The sequence below is a fragment of the Amblyraja radiata genome, chromosome 21, assembly GCF_010909765.2.
Source record: "Amblyraja radiata isolate CabotCenter1 chromosome 21, sAmbRad1.1.pri, whole genome shotgun sequence".
Taxonomy (NCBI): Eukaryota; Metazoa; Chordata; class Chondrichthyes; order Rajiformes; family Rajidae; genus Amblyraja; species Amblyraja radiata.
Window position 1 is genome coordinate 5,965,735 of NC_045976.1, and position 19,948 is coordinate 5,985,682.

The following is a 19,948-nucleotide window of genomic DNA, read 5'->3' on the forward strand; positions in this document are numbered from 1 at the left end:
AAAGCCAAGCATTAAACTGGGGACTTTACCTTTCTCATTATAGTATTTTAATAATTTTAATATTCATGAGTGATAGGAACAGAATTAGGCCATTCGGCCCATCAAGTCTACTCCGCCATTCAATCATGACTGATCTATCTTCTCCACTCAACCCCATTCTCCTGTCTTCTCCCCATAACCCCCGACACCCACACTAATCACACATCTATCTCTGCCTTACAAATAACGATTGTCTTGGCCTCCACAGTCGTCTGTGGCAATTAATTCCCGAGTAACCACTCTCTGACTAAATATTCATTATATACTTTTACTTTTTACTGTTTTAAAAGTTTCTGAATATATGAGAGGAGACCAAAGTAAAGCACCAGCCAACACTGCTCACTGTCCTCTGCTTCTTGCCTCGAATTCATCCAGGGACCCCGACAGTCCTTTCAGGTGAGGCAGAGATTTACCTGCACCTCCTCGAACCTCAACTACAGTATCTGGTGTTCCCAGTATGGACTGTTCTATATCAGCGAGACCAAGCGCGGACTTGGCCATCGTTTCGCTGAACACATGCTCATTCCGCCTTGGCCTACGCGATCTCTTGGTTGCCAAATATATTAACTCCCGTTCCTGTTCCCATCCTCACCTTTCTGCCCTGGGCGTCCTCCACTGTCAGAGTGAGGCCACACGCAAATTACAGGAACATATTTTGCTTGGGCAGCTTACAACCCAGCTCTATGAATGTTGATTTCTCTAATGTCAAGTAACTCCTGCATTCTCTTCCCCCCCCCCCCCCCAGTCGTTCCACTAGTACTACTGTTCGCGTCCTTGTATCCTTCCCCAACCAGCAATGGGCCATTGTGGGCTCCACCCTTCCTGAGGTCATCTGTTGCCGGCCCTATTTCGTTCTGGCCTTCTCTATCTTTCAGTCTGAGGAAGGGTTCCGACCCGAAACGTCACCAATCCATTTGCTGCAGAGATGGCCCGCTGAGTTACAGCAGCATTTTATGTCTCCTTTGCTGCACCCTATTCACTGCTCCTTTGTTGCACCCTGTCAAATACGACTGGCCCATCACTTTTTGCAGTGGGTAACCCAGCCCCGACTGTTTACTGAAATGCATCCTTTATTACTGTGGGGTCCACATCTGCTGAAGTAAGACTGGTACACAGGTTCCGCAATGTAGCTTGTTTTCCCAGCCGTTGCTTCCACACGATAAATGATGCCAAGATCTGTGCCTGCACGTTGTACTGGTGGTTCATTTTACATCGGTAGACGTCTGAACTCCTCAGTCCCAGGTCATTCACAACCTGCTCCCATTCTGTTCCCATTTGGCCAGAGAGATGATTTAACTGCTTGTCGGTGGGCACGCAATTCAAGACATGGTCCGAGATGGTTGACAGCACATCATCTGGAAGAAAGAGACAGAGGTACTGAGTGACACTGTAGCTTTCCTGTGCAGCTCAATATAGTTCAATAGTTAATTATTGTCTCGTGTGCACAGGTCGCCATATTTTGGCGCCGTTTACAAAGAAAAACAAGTCTAAAGTGGGGCCCAGGTGCTGGAAGTACTGGAGCATCCCCGATCCAGGTCAACTGCAGGGAACCTCCTGCAGCCGACCTCGAAGGCGCTGGAGGCAACACCCCAGTCCCTCTCCTACCGGCCCACTCATCGCATCTGTCACTACCAGCGACTCTCTCCTCCTCCACTCTCCAGTCTTCAGAGCCAATCCGCTATATGGAGAGTGTAGGAAGTGTCTGACTGTCCCCGATTACATTTTATCTGTTACCTTCTCCTACCTAACAATGATCTATTCTACATTTTCCTTGATTACCACCCCCTTTGATGTCTCGTTAACACACCTGACACTTCCTTATCTCTATATCCAACCCTCACCCCTCCGTCTCCCCTGACTGTCTGAAGAAGGGTCTCGACCTGAAACGTCACCCATGCCTTCCCTCCATGGATGCTGCCTGTCCTGCTGAGTTACTCCAGCACTCTGTGTCTATCTTCGCTATATGGCGAGGAGGGATTCTCAGTACGAGAGGAAAACTCAGCATTAATCTGACCTCAGTTGATGCTCTGCAGATTGATGAGAGGAAGACCACAGAGAGTTGCTGAAGTCACAGGACCTTACCACCACCAGGCAGCTCAATCATTCAATTCAACAACAACACCTGCCTTAAAACCTTCCCATTCCAGTACTGATATTTTAATCCGACCCCCAGCCTCAGCAGCTTGAGGGAGGGGATTCCCAGTAACAGAGCACGGGGAATTGCTTACTGGTTATCTCCCCACAATAGCTTGGCTCCAATTCTAAGCTTACTCATGCCTTGTTCTTGACTTTCCTAACAGAGTATATAGTTCCCCCATTTCCTACCAAGTACTTAAACACTTCAATTGCACTCAATTGCCAACAGGCTTGAGAATGTAACTGATCTCGTCACCTTTAGACTTTAGAGATGCAGCGCGGAAACAGGCACTTCGGCCCACTGAGTCCGCGCCGACCAACGATCACCCCATTCACCAGCACTATCCTAAATTGGGACAATTTACCATTTTATTGAAAACTAGATGTCTTTGGAGTGTGGGAGGAAACCGGAGCACCCGAAGAAAACCCAGGCGGTCACGGGGAGAACAGACAAACATAGTCAGGATCGAACCCAGGTCCCTGGCACTGTAAGACAGCAACTCTACCGCTGCGCCACCGTGCCACCCCTAATACTTTTAATCATGGGGAATATTTACTGTATCCTTCCGAGATTTACAGATACTTTCTAAGGATGAAGCACAGATCTGCGCACTGTCCAGCCAGAGCTTGATGCGACTGCTAGCATTCTCTCTCTCTACTGTGCTGCCTCACGTTCGTTCATTTCTCCACCACTACGGAAAATAAGAAAATAAGGCCCAAAATGTACTTATTGGAGTGGAAACTTTCACTGCTCCCCAGAGCACATAAAATGTCCAGGAATGTGCAGCAACAATTAACGATGTATTTTATGTTTACCGTTCCACTTGCCAAGAGAGTTTTCACAACCGCGCAATGAATCAGTGGTAGTGTTAGATGACCCAGATGAAGTTCATTTTGATATGAGGGAGATGTGTTTTTATGTTAAACTGGAAGGAGATGAATGTGCTTCTCCAATTAGGCTTTTATTTGCAAGTCTAGACAGTGTAGATTGTTTTGCATCTTGTATCAGAGATTAATTGTAACTGGACAGCAGAGCAGAGCGGTGCTGGCTCGAAGGGCCGAATGGCCTACTCCTGCACCTATTGTCTATTGTCAGACCCTTAACTCAGAGGCTGCAAGATGACTGTGGTGCTAAGCCCACTCACTTGCTTAACCCGTTGGGCAGCACGGTGGTGCTGCGGTAGAGTTGCTGCCTTACAGCGCCAGAGACCCAGGTTCAATACTGACTATGGGGGATTGTCTGTACAGTTTGTATGTTCTCCCTGTGACCTGCGTGAGATTTCTCCAAGATCTTCGTTTTCCTCGCACGCTCTAAAGGCGTACAGGTTTGTAGGTTAATTGGCTTGGTATAAATGTAAAACTGTTCCTTGTGTGTGTAAGGTAGTGTTAATATGCACGGATTGCTGGTCAGTGCAGACACGGTTGGCTGAAGGGCCTGTTACAATATGCTGTAACTATTAACCAAACTAATCTCCAAAGTCATTTTGTGCCGTGCCCATCATAACCCTTCACAAATATTCTTCCATTCTTTTCCTTCCATATTCTCTCAAGAATTAGCTCATGTGTGAGGCATCCTGTAATTCCTTGGAAACCACAATCCAATATATGTCACAAATCTGCAAACACCATCTAACCATTGAGTGTTGAACCGCAGCTACTCTTCGCTCAGAGTTGGCCTTGGCTTGTTTACCTTGCCAGATGAATTGGAATATTTGGTGGATAGAACTATAGTGGCACCACTCTTCAGAATAGAGACACAGGAATGCAGGGAACACATAGTTTCATGAAAGCAGCAACACAGGGTGACATGGTGGTGAAGAAGGTGTCTGACACATATCATTGATCTGAAAATAGGATACGGTATTTTAACAAGACCTTTGGCAAGATACACATGGTAGACTGATATTGAAGGTTAGATCACATGGAATCCAAGACAAACTGGCCAATTGAAAACAAAATTAGCTTGATGACAGAAACAGAGAGTTATGGTAGAGGGTTGTTTTTCCCCAGACTAGAGATCTGTCATAGGTTTTTATGTCAGGTCACATTCTTCCAGTAATTGTATTCATGATTTGGATGTGAATGAAGGCAGCAGACTTAGTAAATTGACAGGTAACACTAAAGTTGGTTGAAAAATGGATACTGAAGGTCATCTACAACTCCAGAGGAAGTTGTAGAGGCAAGAATAAATAAGGCATTTTAAAGACACACAGACAGAAACATAGATAGAAACGGTTTATAGAGATTTGGGCCAGTGCAGCCAAATGAAACCAGCTTAATTTGGCAGGTTGGCTAGCAGTATGAAGGGGCTGAAGGGCCTGTTTTCCATGCTGTATAGCTCTTTAACCATGAACCGCCCCCCCCCCCGTTTTTTTTGAAGGCATCTGCTGAAGGGAGTCCCACGACAGGAGCAGAATGGAGAGTAGGAATCACAGCTACCCAGTAGACGATGAGCTTTATGCCAGGTTTTGGATCCTGATCTTCAAACGTATTCCTTCCTACTGTTGCAGAAGGCTATCCAACGACACTGATGACGATGGTAAATGTTCTCATAAATGTCCATCTTTGTGGAGAGGCAGCTCCTGAGATATAGGAATGAGGTGCATTTTCCAAGAGGCATTTTGTCAAAGAGCCCTGGTGTACACTGGGAGCCAACAATCCAGTTTGCATTGACGGCGCCAATGTAGAGATGGTTAAAATCATCAAATTCTGAGGAGTCAATATCACCAACAACTTCTCCTGGACCACCCATATTGAAGCAACGGCCAAGAAAGCACACCAACACCTCTATTTCTTTAGAAGGCTTCGCAAGTTCGGCATGTCCCCAACAACTCTCACCAACTTCTACAGATGCACCATAGAAAGCATTTTATCGGGATGCTTCACAGCTTGGTTTGGGAACAGTTCCATCCAAGAAATTGCAGCAAATTTTGGACAAAGCCCAGACCATCACACAAACCAACCTCCCTTCCATTGACTCCATTTACACCTCACGCTGCCTCAGAAAGGCCAACAGCATAATCAAGGACGAGTCGTACCTTGATCACTCCCTCTTCTCCCCTCTCCCTTCGGGCAAAAGGTATATAGAAGTGTGAGAATGCACACCACCAGATACAGGGACAGTTTCCTCCTATCTGTTATCAGGCAACTGAATCATCCTACCACGATTACTGGTTAGTACGCAACAAAAGCTTCTCGCTGTACCTCGGTACACATGACAATAAACTAAACTGAACTGACCCGACTAACTGTTCGAGGGCCTGTGTTTTATGGGTGTTTGGTGTAAGCCAATTTCCCATATGCTTCAGAGAATAATTCCACAATAAATCACAGCCTAGTCTTTGAATGTGCATTTGCCAGTGTCATCTGTGTACTACAGTTTGATGACTGAGGTTAGAGTGACCTTGGTTTAGGAGTGATGGCAGCACAAATTGAACAGTTTCTCAGGCACAAGCAACTGCAGATGCTGGAATATTGTGCAATGCACAAAATGCTGGAGGAACTCAGTGGGACGGGGAGCATCTGGGGAGGGAATGGAAAGGTTGCGTTGAGTCTGGATCCTTCTTCAAACTCAAGAAAGGTCCTGACCCGAAATGTGGCCTGTCCATTCCCTCCCCAGATGCTGCCTGACCTGCTGATCTTATCCAGCACAATTTTTCATTAGGCCTATACATTAGCTACACTTCAGTGGGGAGTTTGTTGGAGTGAGGTTACATATTGCAGCACGAAAGATTGAGAAAAGCATTGGGATGATCGAGCAACCTTGCTGTACATGGGACTGCACTGAGATGGAGTCTGTTGGTTGAGACCATGAACCACATGGCATATGTAGGAAGATGAAGTCCCGAGGGCAACTAAATATGAGCATATTCCAAAATCCCTCAAGTGACAGTCAAAGGCTTTTAATCGGGTTGTGTACATTAGCTGGTGCTGCTCCCTATATTCTTCTCAGAGTTGTGGCACAGTCAAGATTATGATCACCGTGCAAAAAAAGTGGACTGAATTCAGGCTGTTATTTGATGAACGAATTTAAGCTTTTCAGTCATACGGTGTAGAGACAGACCCTTTGGCTCAAGTAGCCCACACCGACAAACATGTCCCATCTGCACTAGTCCCACCTGCCGGCATTTGGCCTATATCCCTCTCAATCTGTCCTATGCATGTTCCTGTCTAAATGGTTTTTAAACATTGCAATAGTACCTGCCTCAACTACCTACTTCACCCCTTTGGGTGAAGGAGGTTTGGCAGGACATAGTTGAGGAGGATCCTGGTGATGGCTTTCCCAGTGGTAGGCAGCAGGGCGACTCTTCTGTCGGTTGCAGAGTGTTGAAGATGCTCATGATTGCACCATCTCCCCAAGATCCCTGGCATGTCCTCTTCCCAGATCGAAGAAATGAGATTGCAGATTTGCAACTGAAGTTCTTCTCCATCAGCTATCAAATCATCAGCAAGTTTCAGAACGTAGGCCTTGTTGTCTCCCCGTTAACATTTTGCCTTACCTTGTCATCTGCGACAGCAGTGAGAAAGCACAGTATAACCCGCCGTGGAGAGGAGTCAATGTTGAGGTCTTCAAAGTGTTTATTCCAGCAGATACTGCTTCCTTCTGTTCCTGGCTCCCAGGAAGATGGGCTCTGCTATTTGGACTTTGACAGCACTGAAGTATCCATGTACACATCTTGGTTACGAGCGAGCAGCCATACCCTCTGCACTCTTTCCACCCACCATCTGTTTCGTTCCCCGGGATCTCCGGTTTCTTAATACATGCCAGAGACACACAGGTTTGTAGGCTAATTGGTTTGGTATAATTATAAATTGTCCCTAGTGTGTGTAGGATAGTGTTAGTGTGCGGGGATTGCTGGTCGGTGCGGACAAAGGGCCTGATTCCGTGCTGCATCTCTAAACTAAACAAAACATTGTTTTTTGCATGAAGTCAATGTTGATGGCAGAACAGATTCGATTGTGGTTGGTCCAGCAGTCATTGGTGCCATTTACGGTGCAGGTGAGGTGATCATCTTTGTGGTCACCCAGTCGAATGATGATGCGTTCTAATGGGTACCTGACCATGGATTGAGGATGTCAGCATGCGGTCTTTGACTTTGGCTCTCTGAGAGTTGTTATGACAAGACCATCCTCCGAACACACTGAAAATAGGAGGACATCACCTACTCCCTCCTTGCCAGTCATGCCTTCCAGAGTATTGTGTTCGTTGCAACCCTGGTATGGAGGCTGGGCTCAGGTGGGTCTGTCTTTCTCCCAGAGAAATGAGCACTCCTGGGCTCAACCTCATTACCGGCGCTGGGCTCAAGTGGAAGTTCAGAGTAGTAGTCTTCCTTGGCCATCTCCTTAGCTTCGAGGCTTAGGATGCAAGCATTGATAAGTGTTGTGTGCTGGTTTTGCCTGAGAGAGTTGGTGAGATGCTGGACTAGATCATTCTTGATGTCAGAGGTTGCACCATAAAGATTTCATTCTGTTTTGTCTTTACTCTTTCCAAAAGATGGCGTATTCGCCGCCTTGGTCTTCGGCCGTCACCTGCCTGACCTGAATACTCAGGGAGGTGGTGTGTCAGTGTGGAAGCGTACAAGCTCCCAGGCTGAGATAGCAGAGCAGTGTTCACATTGGTCGATGATGGGATGCGACAACCCTGAACATCACGTTTTCAAACTGGGATTGGGCAGTGTACACCAGTTACCACATGAATGGAAAACACCCACACCCTTGGTCCAATGGTAAGAAGGTCCAAGATGACCAGAGACCATGTGCTGGCTGGTGACCCCTTGGCTGGTGATCCATGTGTAACAGTAGTCAGATCAGTCCACAGTTCCAATGCACTGAACAATGGATAATGTTGGTATTGAACCTGCAGGTTATTTACTCACAAAAGTAGCAAATTCATAGTGAAGTGTTCAAATTGCTTCACATCCAACAATGCTAACAATATGCTTCAATATATTAAAACACCCAAACAAAGCATTGCAGTTTACAATGCTCACCTTGACCAACTGGGTGCAAGTCACAAATCAAACAAGAAACAGATTTTCTCGGCCTATCTTTCACCACAATGTCAGCCAGTGGCTGTTGAGGGAAAAACAGAGTAGACATTTCAGGTTACTGAGCTTTCTTCTGGGAAAAATAGAGGTAACCAGGCAGAAAGATATCTCTAGTATTCCTCTCCCCTGACTCTCAATCAGAAGGGTCTCAACCTAAGAAGTCACCTATTATTTTTCTCCAGAGATGCTGCCTTACCTCCTGAGTTCCTCCAGCATTTTGTGTCTATCTTCGGCGTAAACCAGCATCTGCAGTTTCTTCTTACACAGGCTTAAAGATATGCCTTAAAGTCTGTTATTTTGTAATTTTTCCTCGTTAATGATGGAAGTTCATCAACAGAAAATGGTGAATCCCTGCTTCTCTCCACAGACGCTGCCTGACCTGCTGAGGAATTCCAGGATTTTCTTTTTTTTAATTCCGATTTCTTGTATCTGCTTTTGTCCTTGATGTGAGGGTCGGCCTTCTATAGTCTGAACTGCTTGTTGTAATGATGAGCTATCAAACTAATAAAACGTTTAAAACTGGCAACGTTTACCTACAAACAGGTCATTTTCTCCTGAAGTTCTCTTAAATGGCCAAGAAATCAGTGCTCCTGAGGACAGAAGGTTCTTAATCAGCATTCTAGACCAAGCTGGGCCACATCAGGAACACACTTCCCTTTCATGAGGGCATTATTAATGCTGTGTCGTGGGGAGAGGAGTAGTAGAGGTATGAAAAGGTACAGACAAGGTACCCAGCTTCTTGGGCCTACACCCAGAAAAGAAACATACAATACCTGTTGCTTGCCAAGCTGGAGATCTCCCATGGCAACCACTCCTTGAACCCATAAAACATTAAGATCCAACAAACATTTGCAAAGGGCCTTGCCACAAGGCAGTGTTTCCATCCAGAGGCCAACCACTACATTCCTCAGGCATTTGTTCCCCAATGCCTAGTTATTACAGTGCAGATATTTACACTACACTTCATAAAAAGAACACTTGTAAATAACTATTCCAGCTTTGCTTATATTCACTCGCACTTCCAGTCCTGATCTCTATCTCTTGGCGTGTTTCTTTGATGACACAGTTCCAAAACTCTCAACGATTCTGGAGTGAGGCAGATGTGACCTGACCATTTGACTTGCAAGCTGTAATTACAGATGGAATTCATTCCACTTTCTTTTGCAGTCAGTTGAAGGCTTTAGCTCAGTCTACAGGGCTAGACCGGCGTAATCTCCAAAACGACAGGGTATTTCATAAATTCATAAGTTATAGGAGCAGAATTAAGCCATCAAGTCTACACCACCAATCATGGCTGATCTATCTTTCCCTCTCAGCCCCATTCTCCTGCTTTCTCCCCACAACCGCTGACACCCACAATAACCAATCTATCTATTTCCGCCTTAAAAATATCCATGGATAGATGGAGAATATGGACCGAATGAGAATATTGTGGGAAGTGACAGGTCCTGAAGTGGTCCTGAACCTGGTGCTTGAATTATTTGTTCATGCAGATGGAGAGTCTCTTGCCCAGAGTAAGGGAATCGAGGACCAGAGGACACAGTTTACAGGTGAAGGGGAAAAAGATTTAATAGGAATTTGAGTGGTAACTATTTCACACAAAGGGTGGTGGGTGTAGGGAAAGAGCTGCCAGAGCAGGTAGTTGAGGCAGAGACTATCGCAACATTTAAGAAACAGTTACTGAGGTACATGGATAGGACATGTTTGGAGGGATATGGGCCAATTCAGGCAGGTGGGACTAGTGTAGCTGGGTCATGCTGGTCAGTGTGGGCAAGTTGGGCCTTAGGGCCCGTTTCCACATTGTATCACTCTATGACCCCATGAGAAAGATAAGCCAAATGTAATACAGGTGCACAACCTTTTATCCCAAGTTCCAAATAACGAAAAGCTCCGAATAGCGGACATTTTTTCGGTCCTTGAAGAAAGGTCCTTGAAGACGTTCACCGAGGGCGGCCCGCAGAGGTGACAGCGGAACCTCCGGTCGGTCCGCGAAGAAAGGGGTACTAAATTCCCATTCATAAAAGAGAAGGTGAGGGTATATTGCGCGGGAGGGTTAATAATTGACAATCTGCTGCTGCCTGCCCGCTGAGTTAAAAAGTTCCCACGGTAGACTCACGATACACAGTGTATCGTGAGTCTTGCGTGGAAACTTTTTAACTCAGCGGGCAGGCAGCAGCAGATTGTCGCTCCCTTCAGTTTCACCCCACCTACACTACTCTGCTTCCCGGCCATGTGTGTGACCCCTTCCCTCCCCTCTACAGCTCCCCGCCCATTGCACCGGCGCGGGTGCTTTGCACTGTCTTAACGTCGGCGATGCCAGCAGGACAGTGGCAGTCACCGGAGACGTCAGGACCAACGGGACACCGACCCCCAGGCCCACTGCAAGCACGGAGATCCCAGAGACCCACAGCCCAGCCCCGTTCCAACTCCAGAGGAACACGCTCCCCGTAGGGACAGAAGCTGATGGTGTGCAAGGTGCGTCTTGTTCTTGGGGTTGCGGATGAGGGGGCGCAGCTCGGGCTGTGCCGTCTCCGGCCACCCCCCTGCACAGGAGCTGAGACTGGGAACTGTGGGGTTGTTTGCAGTTGCAGAGGGAGGGCGCAAGGGCGGTACAGTTCCCAGTCTCAGCTCCAGTCCAGGGGGGTGGGCGGAGACGTCAGGACCAACGGGACACCGACTGCAAGCACGGAGATCCCAGAGACTCACAGCCAGCAGCAACTCTAGCCCAGCCCCGCTCCAACTCCAGAGGAACCCGGGTTGCGGATGACGGGGCGCAGCTCGGGCTGTAGGCGAACTGCCACTTGTCGCTGTAACGGCCCATCGGGGAGCGGGTTCCTGTTGGTCCTGATGTCTCCGGCCACCCCCCTGGACAGGAGCTGAGAGACGTCAGGACCACCAGAAGCCGCTCCCCGATGGGCCGCTACGGCGACAAGTGGCAGTTTGCCCACAGCCCGAGCTGCGCCCCCTCATCGGGACACCGACCCCCAGGCCCACTGCAAGCACGGAGATTCCAGATCAGCAACTCCAGCCCAGCCCCGCTCCAACTCCAGAGGAACACGCTCCCCGTAGGGGCAGAAGCTGATGGTGTGCAAGGTACGTTTTGTTCTTGGGGTGGTGCAGCTCGGGCTGTGGGCGAACTGCCACTTGTCGCCGTAGCAGCCCATCGGGGAGCGGATTCCTCTGGAGTTGGAGGGGGAGGGGGGTATTGTGCTGTTTGATCGCCCCCTGCTATCCCAGGGACAGGGAGACACAGCGGCTTTTGAGAATGGTGGGCAATCACTTCCAAAGATTTGCCCAGTCAGTACACCTCTCCTACACTTGTCTCCCGCACTAAGATCATCTCGCAGAGAATGATCCCAGCCTAACCCTCCCTATTCTTTCCTATTCTGCAAGAAAAAAATACATTGAAGACTCAAACTCGCGATCGAGTAACTGCCGGATCGAGGCGCAAACTCGCGACCTTGCGGATATGAGCCGAGCACTCTACCACTGAGCCAGCCGTTAAAATCTACGCTAAAAATCTTCAATTCCGAAAGCCGAAAAATTCCGAATTACGAAAAGTGTCTGGTCCCAAGGCTTTCGGATAAAAGGTTGTGCACCTGTATGGATTACTTAAAGAAATGCAAAATGTGTGGTAGAGATTTGCTTGATCGGGGGTTTCAAAAACCTTTGTTATATCCTCATTGCACACTGCATAAATACTTCAAAATTAATTTCATAAGTTATCGCTATCATCGAGATCCAACAAACTATCGAGTTATTGTTGATACCGAACAACGGTGAGGTCACCAGATCGTCACAAACAAGGCTAATATCTAGAATGAAATATTCACACTGCCGTGTGAAATCAGCCAACATAATCAGAGATCATTTACACTCCGGTCATTTCTTCTTCTCCCCTCTCCCGACAGGCAGAAGATACAAGAGCTTGCAAGCAGTAACCCTAGATTCAGGAACAGTCGCTTCCCCGCTGTTATCGCACCACTGAACCACGTCTCATAAGCTAAAGGTATAGTCTCGATTTCCAGACCCCATTGCAGGCCTTGCATTTTTTTTTTAAATCTGCACTTTCTAGCTGTAACACAATATTCTGCACTCTGGTATTTTGTTGTTGTACTTGTTGTACTTGTATGGCTTGATTGTGCTCGTATATGGCATGATTTTGTATTGCATGCAAACAGTGGCGCAGAGGTAGAGTTGCTGCATTTCAGCAGCAGAGACACGGGTTCGGTCCTGACTAGTGCTGTCCGTATGGAGTTTGTACGTTCTCCCTGTGACCGCATAGGTTTCCTCTGGGTGCTCCGGTTTCCTTCCACATTCCAGACGTGCAGGTTTGTAGGTTAACTGGCGTCGGTAAAATTGTCCCTAATGTGCATTGGATAGTGCTCGTGTATAGGGATCGCTGGTCGGCGCGGACTCGGTGGGTCAAGGGGCCCTATTCCGCGCTGTATCTCTAAAGTTCAAAGTAAATGTTTTTCACGATATCTCAGTACACATAACCATAATAAACCAATAGCAATCAAAATTATGCCTGTAGTGTATATAGTAGTATATAGTGTAATGCATGTTCTAGAGACCCTGTGGAGATGCCTAAAGAATAGCATCAGCCAAAGCACACAGAGAAGCCCGTAATCTTCAATGTGATTCATGACCAAATCATCTAATTTACTGATGCTTGTTCAGAGATAAATATTGTCTTTGGACACCAGGGAAAAGGAAATGTTTTACTTCTATTTCAGATGGCAGAAGGGGACCACTGTTTAACTTCGGCCCACCAGGTCCACGCCGACCACCCATTCGTTCGCAGACACTAGCACTATCCTACACACACGGGACAATTTAAAAATGTACCACACCGATTAGCCTACAAACCTCTAAGTTTTTAGAGTGTGGGAGGAAATTGGAGCACCCGGAGAAAACCCATGCAGGTCACGGGGAAAACGTACAAACTCTGTACAAACAGTACCCGCAGTCAGGATCGAACCTGGGTCGTCGGCGCTGCAAGGCAGCAACTCTACCTCTGCGTCACCGTGCTACTCTATATCATAATAGTATATTGATATCATAATGTACACCAATTATCATATGAAACAATCCCTTGTTCTCTGAAGCATCATCTGGCCATTTGTCTTTTCCCTTCCCACCATCCGAGCACCAAGCACTCAGTCCAGGTCAAACTGCTGTTACTGCATTTGAGGTTCACAATGTTTGTGTCTAGTTTGTCAGATACAGTGAAAAGCTTTTGTTGGGTACTAACCAGTCAGCGGAAAGACAATGGGTCTCGAATAAGGTAGATAGTAGTTCAGGACTGCTCGGTAGTTGTTGGTAGGATGTTGCAGTTGCCTGATATCAGCTGGGAAGAAATTGTCCCTGAATCTGGAGGTGTGCGTGTTCATATTCTATACCTCTTGCTCGATGGGAGGGGGGGAGAAGAGGGAGTGGTCCGGGTGCAACTCATCCTTGATAATGCTGGTGGCATGAGGTGTAAATGGAGCCAATGGAAGGGAGGGTGCTCTGCGTGGTCTCCCCTACATTAGCAAAACAAATGGTGTGAAAGCTTTCCAAAACATTCAGTCTGCTGGGTTAACCATGAGCTTCCAATGTGTGTCACTTGAATTTTCCATCCTAATTTCATTCTGATACCTTAATGTTGATGTCGTAAGGTGTTCCATTGAGACCCAACATAAGCTTGAGGAGCAGAATTCCATCTTCCATCTTAGGCCAGTAGCTGTGCACAGGCCACAGGGCATCATCTGATGCATTGATAGAAACATAGAAACATAGAAATTAGGTGCAGGAGTAGGCCATTCGGCCCTTCGAGCCTGCACCGCCATTCAATATGATCATGGCTGATCATCCAACTCAGTATCCCGTACCTGCCTTCTCTCCATACCCTCTGATCCCCTTAGCCACAAGGGCCACATCTAACTCCCTCTTAAATATAGCCAATGAACTGGCCTTGACTACCCTCTGTGGCAGGGAGTTCCAGAGATTCACCACTCTCTGTGTGAAAAAAGTTCTTCTCATCTCGGTTTTAAAGGATGTCCCCCTTATCCTTAAGCTGTGACCCCTTGTCCTGGACTTCCCCAACATCGGGAGCAATCTTCCTGCATCTAGCCTGTCCAAACCCTTAAGAATTTTGTAAGTTTTTATAAGATCCCCTCTCAATCTCCTAAATTCTAGAGAGTATAAACCAAGTCTATCCAGTCTTTCTTCATAAGACAGTCCTGACATCCCAGGAATCAGTCTGGTGAACCTTCTCTGCACTCCCTCTATGGCAATAATGTCCTTCCTCAGATTTGGAGACCAAAACTGTACGCAATACTCCAGGTGTGGTCTCACCAAAACCCTGTACAACTGCAGTAGAACCTCCCTGCTCCTATACTCAAATCCTTTTGCTATGAAAGCTAACATACCATTCGCTTTCTTCACTGCCTGCTGCACCTGCATGCCCACTTTCAATGACTGGTGTACCATAACACCCAGGTCTCGCTGCATCTCCCCTTTTCCTAGTCGGCCACCATTTAGATAATAGTCTGCTTTCCTGTTTTTGCCACCAGAATGTGGTAGTGGTGCTGGTGTGAAATCACCAAATACAGACATCTTAAACTGCTTACTCTGCATAAATCCAACAGGTGAGCACTGTGCATATGTTAGGGACTACACTAATATTAAAAAGGGCGGCACAGTGGTGCAGCACTCGAGTTACTGCCTTACAGTGCCCGGGTTTGATCCTGACTATGGATGCTGTCTGTATGGAGTTTGTACGTTCTCCCTCTGGCCATGTGGGTTTTCTCCAGGTGCTCCAGCTTCCTCCCACTCTCTAAAGATTGTAGGTTAATTGGCTTTGGTAAAATTGTAAATTATCCCTAATGTGTAGGATAGTGCTGGCATACAGGGACTGCCGGTCAACGCAGACTTGGTGGGCCGAAGGGCCTGTTTCCGCACTGTATCTCTGAAGTCTAAAGACAATATTGAATTTACTAATTTCAGATAACCAGCCTTTCATGCAAATCTGAAATGGACAATTTTGCTGAACCTCTGCCATTTTTCACTCTCCATAGATGCTGCCTGCCACCACAAGAATTTTCCATATTCTTTTATTTCAGATTTCCAGCAACTGCATTGTTTTATACTTAAAATTCCAGCATTTCTTTCCTCTCAGCTTTGTTTTCATATATCTCCTTCTACGTATATCTACTCAGATTAAGAAGCCTTGATCACCCTCACCAAACTAGTACAATTATCTATCATTCAGTCTCCAGCGCAATAAAGACTTTACTCTGCCCTCTCCACATTTCCTGAAATTAAAACATTTACAATTTACAACTTTGCTAAATTGATTAAAGATCACTGACCTGACACATTAACGCGTATCTCCACAGAGGCTGTCTGACCAGCTCAGTTCTTCCAGCCAAACATCCTATAGCGGAGCTTGCTATAGGATCTTTGCTTCCAACACTGTTCATTTATTGTTCACAGGCGGTATTCACACGCACTTCCCCAAGCTTCCAGTAGATGGAACTATCTGACATTGATGGGCATGATCTATGCCAAATCAAGGCGGGTGTTCTAGGACCTCAAGTTCTTATATCTTTGATTCAGTCTGGGATATTTCTTCAGCAAAATCAGATAGATTTGGTTATGATCAAGGTAAAGAGTTGCATCCTAATTTATCCGGATGGCACCTTGGTACACATGTCTATAATAAAACTACACCAAAACCATCCACTTGAAAATGCAATTAAATTGAAATCGGTAGCATTCATATTTTGATGCTCATTTATAATTCATATTTACCATCATCTGCTGAGTCATCAGGTTAACATTAATGACCAAAAAATGGTCAGTTGCCAGACTGAACATTCACAAAGCTACGTGGCATTCTCAGAAGTTTTTAACTCGATATAAATGCATTTGCTTTCCTTACTACTGATTCGACTTGCAAGTTAACTTTTTGGGAATCCTGCACCAGCGCTCCCAAGTCTCTTGGCACCTCTGATTTCTGGATTCCCTTCCCATTTAGAAAATAGTCTACTCCTTTATTCCTCCTACCAAAATGCATGACTCCACACTTTGCTATTCTGCATTCCATCTGCTACTTCTTTGTCCACTCTCCCAAGGATAGAGCTTATGTGGAATTGTGGACAAAGTATTAGGACTGCCGCACATTTAGTCAGACTACGACTTCGCTCAATCACTAGATTTCAGGTGACATTGAACCCACCCTTCAGAAACACAGTAGAGGGAAGGGGTGGATGCAGAGCTGATGGCCATGTACATGTGGAAACTGCCATGCTTTCCAATAATGCCACTTCTCTACTCCCAGAGAACTGTATCACCCACCATCATCTTTCAAAGCAGTGATGCTTATGAAGGATATTGGGAAGGCAAAGAGATCACAAAATATCAAAAGCAGACAGGACTCAATGGATCACACTAACAATGGACCATTGTGTGCTTCACTTTTATTGAGTCATCGGTGCCAGCTGTGATTTAGTTTAGTTTAGCGATACAACACGGAAACAGGACCTTCTGCCCACCGAGTCCACGCCGATAAGCGATCCCCGCACATTAAGACTATCCTACACACACTAGGGACAATTTACATTTATACTAAGCCAATTAACCTACAAACCTGCCGTCTTTGGAGGAAACCAAAGATCTCGGAGAAAACCCATGCAGGTCACAGGGAGAACGTACAAACTCCGTACAGACAGCACCCGTAGTCAGGAACAAACTTCGATCTCTGGCACTGCAAGGCAACAACGCTATTGCTGCGCCACCATGCTACCCCTGTACATTTCCTTTGTTCTGTACCTTTTCATACCTCTACTACCCCTCTCCCCTGGCTCAATCGGACTTTATTTACACTGTGCTTTATACACTTAATCCTGTGTCTGTGCACAGCATGATAATAATCATACATAATCTTTTTGCTGACTGGCACTGGGGTGGGGTCATTGTGAGGGTGGGGTCGTTGTGAGGGTGGGGGTCATTGTGAGGGTTGGGGGGCTGACATGGGTCGGATACCGGGGGCGAGGGCCATTGTGGGGGTGGGAGGTTGTTGTGAGGGGAGTGGGGCTGACAGCAGGGTCGGATACCGGGTCATTGTGGGGGTGGGTGGAACATTGTGTAAAGATGAGGGACATTGTATGGGTCGTGGTGGGGTCACTGTGAGGGAGTGGGGACACTATGTGGGAGTCTTTGCGAGGGGGTGGAGGCTGACATCAGCCTGTATACCATGGGTGGGGGGGCATTGTGATGGGGTGGGGGTCGTGGTGAGAGGGTGGGGGTTGTGGTGAGGGGGTGGGAGACTATGTTGGGGTGGGGGAGGCATTATGTGTGTGTGGGGTCATTGTGAGGGGGTGGGGGTCATTATGAGAGGGCGGTGGTCAATTTTGTGAGTGTGGGGTCGTCGAGAGGGTGGTGTGGAACATTATGTGGGAATGGGAGGTAGACAAAAATGCTGGAGAAACTCAGCGGGTGAGGCAGCATCTATGGAGTGAAGGAAATAGGCAACGTTTCGGGTCGAGACCCTTCTTCAGATGTGGGAGTGGGTTCGTTGTGAAGGGTGGGGGTCACTATAGGAGTGTGTGGGTCGTGGTGGGAGGAGTGGGGTACATTATATTGTAGTGGGGTCGTTGTGAGGGGAGTGGGGTCACTGTGGGAGTGTGAGGGGAGTGGGGGTCACTGTGGGTCGTTGTGAGGGGAGTGGGGGTCACTGTGGGTCGTTGTGAGGGGAGTGGGGGTCACTGTGGGAGTGTGAGGGTCGTTGTGAGGGGAGTGGGGTCACTGTGGGTCGTTGTGAGGGGAGTGGGGGTCACTGTGGGAGTGTGAGGGGAGTGGGGGTCACTGTGGAAGTGTGAGGGTCGTTGTGAGGGGAGTGGGGTCACTGTGGGTCGTTGTGAGGGGAGTGGGGGTCACTGTGGGTCGTTGTGAGGGGAGTGGGGGTGGGGACACCTGCCCGGATACCGGGTCGAGGGGCCGCGATGGCGACGCCGGGCCTGCGGCGATGGAGCGTCTCACCTGCCGGCGGCTCGTCGTCCTCGTCCTCCCGCGCCTCATCCTCCTCCAGCCGGCGGCTGAGCCACGGGGCCTCGTCCCTGAGGGAGTGGACGAAGGCGGCGAAGGCCCGCGGCCCGCGGCCCGGCAGGTAGTCGAGCAGCTTGAGGTTGCGGCGGGCGGCCACGGGCTCGGCCTCCAGCTCCTCCAGCAGACTGCGGTTCACCACCCCCTCCTGGTACAGGTACTGTAGCGGCACCTCCAGCCGCAGCTGCTCCGCCAGCTCACCCCGCAGCCGCCGCAGGGCCCGCCGCTGCCACGCCTCCATCGGCCCGGACCCCGGTTACGATGCGGCCCTCAGGTTTAGGCCGCTCCCCGCAGGCAACTAACGCCGCTTCACAGGGAAAATACCAGAGCACTCGCTTTACACTGAAGGTCTCGGGTTTACGCCGCTGCTCTGCTGCAGACGGGTTTGCAGGGAGTTTGTACATTCCCACTGACAGCGCCTTGGAGGAATATAAAGAAAGGAGTAAAGAAAAGTGGTCGAGTAGAAAGGCTAAAAAGGGGCCACCAATGCGAGTTGGATTAAAGAAAGAAAAAAATAATATCGATTTAAAAAAAACAAGAGGGTATCGAGGGACAAGAAAGGACCACAAAAAATAAAGGAGGAAACTTGTGCTTGTGCTAAATGAGTGTGGAGAATAAAATTAACAATTAGTTCTAAGGTAGACAAAAATGCTGGAGAAACTCAGCGGGTGAGGCAGCATCTATGGAACGAACGAAATGGGCAATGTTTCGGGTCGAAATCCTTTTGTCTCTTCGATTTTCCAGCATCAGCAGTTCCTTCTTAAACAATTAGTTCTAAGGGTCAAGTTTCCAGCGCAAGAGACCCGGGTTTGATCTTGCCTACGGGCGCTGTCTGTACGGAGTTTGTATGTTCTCCCTGTGACAGTGTGGGTTTTCCCCGGGTGCTTTGGTTTCCTCCCACACTCCAAAGACATACAGGTTTTTAGGCTTATTGGCTTAGATAAAGATTGTAAGTTGTCCCTAGTTTGCGTAAGATAGTGCTGTTAGACGCAGACTAGGTGGTGTTGAAGGGCATGTTTCCGCGCTGTATCTCTAAACTTAACTCTGACCTGCTGGACAGCACACGAGGTCAGGATTGAATCCAGGTCTCTGGCGCTGTGAGGCAGCAGCTCTCTACCATCTGCCATCTTTTATTTTGCTCACAGGCGTGGGATTTTAATTTTAGAACATGCAATACACAACCTATTTACAAAAAATCTTTGTAATCTACAGTGCTGGCAATCAGACAGAGTGTGTTTGAGAGTAGCAGCACTGATATTGTGGTGTCACATACGGAGCAAGTCTTTTTTTATTTTATTTTATTTTTTTATTTCAAAATAGACTTTATTCAATTGATAGATATATACAATTCCTGAACCATTCAAACAAACAAAATTCATCCGACATTTTCGTAGACTATACAAATTTTTTTCCCAGTACAATATTTTTACATTTGTCAAATTTCGCCAAACAGTCCCCCACCCGTGCCACTCTGTGGCCCTTGTCCAAGTAATAAATATCTACAATGTGTACACAGTGCGGAAATTTCATCTTCCAAATACATTTTCGTCGGCTATAGATTGTTCAATTCAATACCGTTTATGTCTTTTAAGTTCCACAAAAAAGTCCCCCACCCGTGCCACTCATGTGGCCCC

The 19,948-nt window shown here is 47.4% G+C and overlaps 1 protein-coding gene across 1 annotated transcript; it reads right to left on the reverse strand.

The window, feature by feature from the left end:
- Positions 1–964: 964 nt before the first annotated feature.
- Positions 965–18,555, reverse strand: LOC116985038 (death domain-containing protein CRADD-like). Its single transcript, XM_033039412.1, has 2 exons — positions 18,252–18,555; positions 965–1,394 (listed from the first exon to the last, which is right to left on the reverse strand). Exons 1-2 carry the CDS (start codon positions 18,553–18,555, stop codon positions 1,093–1,095), a joined length of 606 nt encoding a protein of 201 aa, XP_032895303.1. The 3' UTR covers positions 965–1,092.
- Between the last annotated feature and the right edge of the window lie 1,393 nt (positions 18,556–19,948).